The 7,223-nt window shown below is 38.8% G+C and overlaps 1 protein-coding gene across 1 annotated transcript in view; it reads left to right on the top strand.

Annotated features, from left to right (window-relative positions):
- The window catches only part of LOC118341567 (arf-GAP with Rho-GAP domain, ANK repeat and PH domain-containing protein 1-like), a gene marked incomplete in the record, with an annotated part of 44,779 nt that overhangs the window by 14,853 nt on the left and 22,703 nt on the right, over nt 1-7,223 (top strand). Inside the window, 8 exon segments of the mRNA XM_035679865.1 lie at nt 1,321-1,496; nt 3,046-3,134; nt 3,224-3,306; nt 4,839-4,991; nt 5,371-5,440; nt 5,843-5,963; nt 6,158-6,342; nt 6,701-6,807. Coding sequence (XP_035535758.1) covers nt 1,321-1,496; nt 3,046-3,134; nt 3,224-3,306; nt 4,839-4,991; nt 5,371-5,440; nt 5,843-5,963; nt 6,158-6,342; nt 6,701-6,807 — 984 coding nt within the window.

The raw sequence follows: 7,223 nt of genomic DNA, 5'->3' as shown, positions 1-7,223 counted from the left end.
ATAGATAGATATAGATATATATATCTGATAGATATAGATATATATCCATTGTGGCCCTGAAACAGCTTGGGATCACTCAGGAAGAGCTAGGGGGAGGTACTAATACTAATACCATTGAAGAAGCGTCACAAAATGAAGGGATGGGTAGATATGTGTGTCACTATGTGTGCATTTGGGAATGCATTTAATGTGAGTCCATGCCTGAACGCACACTAGAGATAAAAAGGCCAAATGGCAAGTAATGGCCGGAGTAGCTAGAGGTGGTGCTGGGCAGACGAGGAGCCTGGCGTCCTGGTCCTGCTGTGGCAGCTGTAGCTGTTTTGAATGTAAAGATATTTTGCCAGACATTTCATGTTGATAAAACTGTATAAAGGCTCAAAGACATCGGTTCACGTTTACAAAGAAAAGCAAATATGCATTGTTTTGCACAGTTTATAAAAAAGGATTCTAATTTGATAATGAAAATATAAGATGAAATATAGTCTGAGGATTACAGTCATGTCTTAAATTTCATTTAGTTAAAAAATCATATTGTGAACCCAGTATTGTAAATTGTATCAAATTGTGAGTTGAGTGTATTGTTACATCATCTAGTAAACTGACTAGTAAAAAGGTCTGCTAATAAAGTGTTCATGGTGCCATCTGAAAGAGCCGTAATCATGATAATGACAGTAATAGAAATTGTTGTGGTATTGTCACGATGAGAATGTTTCACCAATCACCGCGGTACAGGTACAACCGGTAAACCAGCACATCTCTAATGCTCACATAGATACTGTGTTTGTGTGTGTTTGTGGGGGGATCCAGAGCTATGCCGAGTTTACATGGAGATCCTGCAGGATGAGGCAGGTTCAGACTTGTTGCTTACACCAGAAGTAGTGAAGGAAAACGAGAGAGAGACAGTCATAAGGAGGGCAGAGGGACACTATTGCCACAGCTCTGGGATCACTTCTCGTGCCACTGAAGAAGACTGCGGCTCCTGAGCTGCAGTCAGTAATGTGGACTGAATCAGGCAACTGGAATTGTTACCGGAGTGATTTTCTTTTTCTTTTTCTTCATGCATTTCTTGGAGAGCTCTGCGTAATTAGGTGCCTGTAGTAAAATCTCAAATGCTGTTATCTTTGTAGTTTTTACTATGGAATGAGAAAAGACCAGACCTGAGGGGAGAAAGGGAGAAGGGCTTTCTTCCCAACAGAGGATGTATAGAATCAGCCGTCTTCGTGGAATTTTCACCCGGTCTCAGATTACCTCTGTGTCCGAGGACTCATCTCCTGCTCTCCAAACCTCTATTGACTTGTTTTGTACCCCTTTATCCCCCAGCCCCTCTCCCACCAAGACAACTGCTGATGAGATGCAGAAAGACCAAACTCCACAGGACCAAACTCCACAGGTCCCACCTCGCATCAGGATACCCCAAACTGTAGAAAACACACAACAGACAACTCAACTCGACACTCAGCCGGCTCTGCCCTCCAAGAGGGTCTCCCAACCTCCCCGTGAGTATTATGATCAGCATATAAAATTAATATATTCTTTTATTATAGCGATAGGCAATACCACACAACTATGAACTGTACAAAAAGAGTCAATGCTCAAGTTCTGCATTAAAGGTCCAGTGTGTATTTAGTGGCATCTAGCAGTGTAGTTTGTAGTTTCAGATTGCAACTCACTCGTTTAATCTTCCCTTACTGGTCACGAGAGAGAAAGATATGAATGGCCCTATCTATACATACATAGATACATACAACATGACACCTCGACATGGTGGCCTCTATGGGAGGTGAGCCGCGGTGTCTATAGATAAAACAGTTCATTCTAAGGTAACAGAAACACGTGAGTGAGGATTAAACCAGATGTAGTTTGTATTTTAGTTTTGGTTATATCCACTGTTTCATAGAAAACACGTTGTTTGTGTCCATAAAGTCCACCGAACATACTGAATGTCTTTTTTTTTTTTTATCAGACGTCCAGCTGGTAAAAAAGATTCTAAATCATTTCGAAACCTGCAATGTTTCCTTCTGCTACTAGTGTTTCCTGAAGCGAGATAACCAGTTAATGCAGGGTTATCCTGGTAAATTAGGCTTCATTTCACCAAATTAATTTCTGTAAAGCAGTTTTAAATAAGACTAGTTACCATGGAAACGTCATATTAGCCTGCTTCCAGTCTGGCTAATTTTCCAGCTTAGTTCCACTTGAAGCTTAACCAGTTATACAGTCTGCCCACCAGATGAAACCCCAGTGTTATTTCCAAAGCACCTCCTTTGAACACAGACTTTAAACGATTTATATAACAGTCTCACACGCAACACACTCAAGTGCGTACAAATATATCTTCTTCTATTCTAAACCATGGCTGTAGCTTCATAGTGAAAGTTGCATTTTCACTCATGTCACAAATGTCATGTATAAAAATTAAAGAAATGAAACGGACTGTGTCTGTAAAAAAGTAGTCAAAAGATCCAGTGTGTAACTGGAGGATCTATTGTCAGAGTTATTTTGTTCTTTATGTATAATCACCTGAAAGTAACAATCGCTGTGTGGTCACGAACACTGCAGCTTTCTCTTTACATGCCTGGTCTCCTCTGTGAGTTGGACTGAGGACTGTTTCAACTTGATATTGTTTACTTAATCTCATATGCTGGAGGGAAAATGACTAATATGTGTCATTTAGTTGTTCAACCTGACAGGCTAGTTCGAGAGGGAGAGAGAGAGAGAGAGATGAACGACAAACTGGTGCCTTTTATATGCACACTTACACTTTCAGGTGTTCGTCTCAGACCATTTAGTTTCTGTACACAAACATAGATTAACGCAGCTAACACTCCAGAAGCAGATAACTCGAGTAACTAGTATAATCAGTGCTGTTATCAACCACTTGTGAAAATGGAAATATGTCTTGTATAATACCTGAGTGTTGCATTATGGTTAATTGAGGCTTGTCCAAATATGATTGTCAGTACAGATTGTTGCTATTTTTGTTTCCCTGCAAACCAGACTTAAAGCCAACTAAAGCTGTACAACCTCTACTTCTGTTCCCTCCCTCAGGGTTAAATTCACTCAATGATAATTCTGATGAATACGAGGATCCAGATTTCTTTGTCCCCAGTGTTCATCGAATGAACGCACTAGACAGGGTAAGTGAGAAAGTTTCCTTTTTTCTTTTAACACGATTCTTCCTCTTTTCATCTTGCACAATGTGAATGACGGCTCTGTCCTCCAATAGGATATGTCACTGCAAGTGCCCGGACAGCAGAAGAAACGATACAGTTCTTTGTGCAGCGACGATGAGTTGTTGGATGATGATGAGTGAGTCATGCATCAACACACAAACAAACTAGGCAACAAATAACCACACAAATAGATTTGACTTTTATAGTCAGTACATTGCTGACCTTAGTAATCCAGATATACCTACTGTATATATAAAGTTGTGGTTTTGAGTGCTTACCAGCCATATAGATATCTTTGTTTACCCACCAGAATTGCTCTCAGGCTTTGTTTGCTCATTGAATACTTTTGAACATTAACTTTGTGTTAAAGTATAACTTATGCTTGAAGTGTCTGTGCCAAAAGGTTGTAAATATAATGATCTGTCTTACTGGTATAAAGTGTATAGGTGTGACTAATAGATTGAGCTGTTTGGATGTTTTGACAGTGTTGTCACTGTTCAGTGTAGAATGGCATTATTAAAATGTTTGAGAGCTTGAAATAGTGACAAAGGGTGAATCGAGACATGCTTGATCACGGCAGTTCCTCAAACGCCACTCAAGGCTGGCTACAGAAGTGAGTGAATCTCCATAATCCCCTTATTAAAATGCCCAACTTTATAGCAGAAATAAGAATGTTCAGAGCAAAATTTCCTTTATATAGGTGATTTTTTTTATATACCTTACCCATAAATTATATCAAAGCCTGAAGTTATGCATAATTAAGGCCATAGCCGCTTTGAGTGACAAGTGGGTGCTATCACAGGTGGCTGTTTTCAGTAACCAGGCTTTATTCAGTCCGCCCCTGCTCCACGTCTTTGACTGTCGGAATCAAGACTGTCAAGTCTATTTTATCTACGATTAAATCTCCGTACACAGGAGCATGATAGTACTCTTTCAACATTTGTATTTATATATTGTACCTGGCATTTTAAGGTTTAGAAAGTTCAGAGCCTTAAAGCACTCACTGATTTGCCCTGACAAACTAATTGTGAATGTAACCAACTCTGTAGCCCAATATAGATAAACAATAATAATATAACAAATATTGCACAAATACCAACTACTCACTGCGAAGACCACATTCTGTGTACAACAACTGCGAGACAGGAGAAGCATCGAAAAAGGATAACTAAAGATGTGCACCTCAAGAACACATTGCAGCTCAACCATTGCTGCTTCAGCCTCATCAGCTTATCCAGTAGAACTGGCACAGACCTCAGCAAAAATGTTTTACCAGTGATTATTTTTTAATGTGTATTATATTAAAACCAGCTGTTGTGTTACTGTAATAAAATACTGTGAATATGGGGTGCACAGGTCTGGTTTCAAAACCAAACTAAACTACAGCACACCAGTTAGATGAAAACTATCATAAACAGAAACTTATTATTGGTGTCCTACAGAAACGTTTACGCCTTTGGTTTCCATGGTGACACAAAATGTATGCTTGTTTGTTTCCTGGCTGATAAAGTTCAGTTAAATGCCAATTGTATTTAATTTAGATGAAACGATTTGTTTAGAAAGAAATTATACAAGATTGTTATCATACATTAATTTCAGGTTTATTTCTGGAAATATTGTTTATTATATCTTTGTGTGTCTGTGTGTGCTTATTTCTGTGCACCTTAGGCCTACCCTATGGCAGGATGGGAGCATTAGCAACCTCCAAGGCAGTGTCTACCTGCCAAACTCCGGCAGACTGTCATCAGCCTCTAAAGAAGACAGCTCTCAGCTGGATGCTGTCATCAAGATGGGCTGGCTGGACAAGAATCCACCTCAGGGGTATAGATGCCAACACATAAGCACACATTCTGTTCTGCTAAAAAAGGGCATCAACCAATACTCATATACCTGCTGTGTACATGACATACATAAGATCAAGGTATGGTTTCACTGTGAGATTCTTAGGGCTGTTTTTATACCTCAACAAATACAACTAAGCTTTTTGTATGCCTTTCATTCTGTTATTCACAAAATTACTTTTAACATTATACAGTTGCCCGTCATTAAGTATTAGGCCCACTATTAATAGTTACAATGAAACAGTCATAAAAAATGTTATACTTAAAAAACACATCAAAACACTAACCAGTTTTACAATGCAAAACCTCGTATGTGCTTCACACTTTGAATATGTTTGTGTGTGTGTTCTTGTACGCAGGGCCCTTTATTATCAGAGACGATGGGTAAAGCTGGACGCTGACTACCTGAGATACTTTGATAATGACAAGGTAACAACAAACAACAATAACTCCATCACATTAGTCACTATTATTACTGGGAATCTACATCAAAAGCAAGACGTGAGCAGCAGGCAGGCCCTTACTGACTCATCCACAACCACTTATGTTGGGCCATCACGGTCATCAGAACCATCTGTCAGCTCTTGAAAGGACTGCAGTCGGCCAAATCACCACGCTGACAGCAAAAAATACATTTAAAAAAAAAAACAGTTTTCAAGTTTTATATTTGTAGATATATTGATTGATTGATTGATTGATTGATTTATAGATTGTATTTCCTTTCTTTCTGTGTGGATTGCCAAATCCACTCACACCTTCTGCATATCTGTTAGATACGGATCTGTTAAACAGTAAGTGAGTAATTATTTCTCTGTGTGTGGTGTGTTGCAGGAGGTGTATTCTAAGGGCATCATCTCTACTGCTTTCATCACTAATGTGACCAGTGTGGGAGAGCTGAAGTTTGAGGTGGTCACAAACAACCGAACATTTATCTTCAGGGCTGAAAGTGAAGGTCCGTCTGTTTTCTCTGGTCATCTGTGTGTGTGCATACATAAAGAAATAATACATGATACATGCATATGTTTTTTTATATATATATATATATATATATATATACAAATGTAAATGTATATTGATTCAAATGTATTTTCGATGCATTTCATGCTAAACATGTTTATTCATACATGTGTTGGCACATCCCTACAGTCGAGAGAAACGACTGGGTGACTGTACTGCAGGACTGCACCAGGGGGCGCCAGCCACGCAGCACCATGAGTCTTAGCTCTCCTTTAACCCCAGACTATCAGGGCTCTCTGGAGCTCAGAGGCTTACGTTCAAAACTTTATACTGTTGTCGCCTCAGATAAAGTCTTCCTCTACAAAAACATTGAGGTAAGGATCCTGTGTGTGTGACTGCAGATGAGCAGTCAATCAGTATAGAAATCTATATTAGATAGTTGTTTATTTTTTAGTCTTTATTTTGCAAAATAGTATAAAGAAGAAATCTGAGTGTTAAATAATGAAAACAGCACCAAAAACTAGTTATGTTGAGTGATTAAAACTCATAAAAAATCATAAAATATATGATCCAAAAATGACAGAAAAAAATAATTATGTACCATTCTGCCATTTCTGTTTAGCTTTTTCTGCACACAGAACATTTTTAATTTTACAGTGTTGACTTTACAGTCAAAAGTAAAATCGAATATCATCTAAATGTAAGGTTAAATTCGTACTCTCTTTCTTCCAGGACTATCGTATAGGTGTGGGTATCACATCCATCGAGATGAATGTAGGAAATGTTAAAGACACAGATCGTCGGAGCTTTGATCTCACTACACCTTACCGCATATTCAGGTACTGCTTGTACACAAAAATACAACATACAGACTCTCTCTGCTATGTGTGTATAGTAAACCTAAACTATTGACTTGGATGTGTGCTGTCTGTGTATCTTCTAGAAGTCTCTTGTGTACATACACATTATTGTATGCACTGTACATAGTCTGGTTGTTTTCCCATAAGTGCGAACATAATCATTCTTCATTGTAAGTCTAAGTGTGACTCAGTTGGTCTTGGTGCTGGGATACTTATGGGAAACTAGATCATGTTGTTTTACTGAGAACTCCCACCGTCCAACTATCCTCAGAGTCCTCAGCTGGACATCTTTTGAGAATGTGAAAAGCCCTTTGTGTGTGTGTGTGTGTGCGTGTGTGTGTGTGAGAGTGTGAATGTGCAGACGTTTGTGCGATTGCTGAACATTAGCTTGTGTT

Source organism: Morone saxatilis, unplaced genomic scaffold (genome assembly GCF_004916995.1).
Source record: "Morone saxatilis isolate NCDOM2014 unplaced genomic scaffold, NCSU_SB_2.0 Contig8, whole genome shotgun sequence".
Classification (NCBI taxonomy): domain Eukaryota; kingdom Metazoa; phylum Chordata; class Actinopteri; family Moronidae; genus Morone; species Morone saxatilis.
Note: the sequence above shows the minus strand (reverse complement) of the source record. Positions and strands in the feature narration are given on the sequence as shown.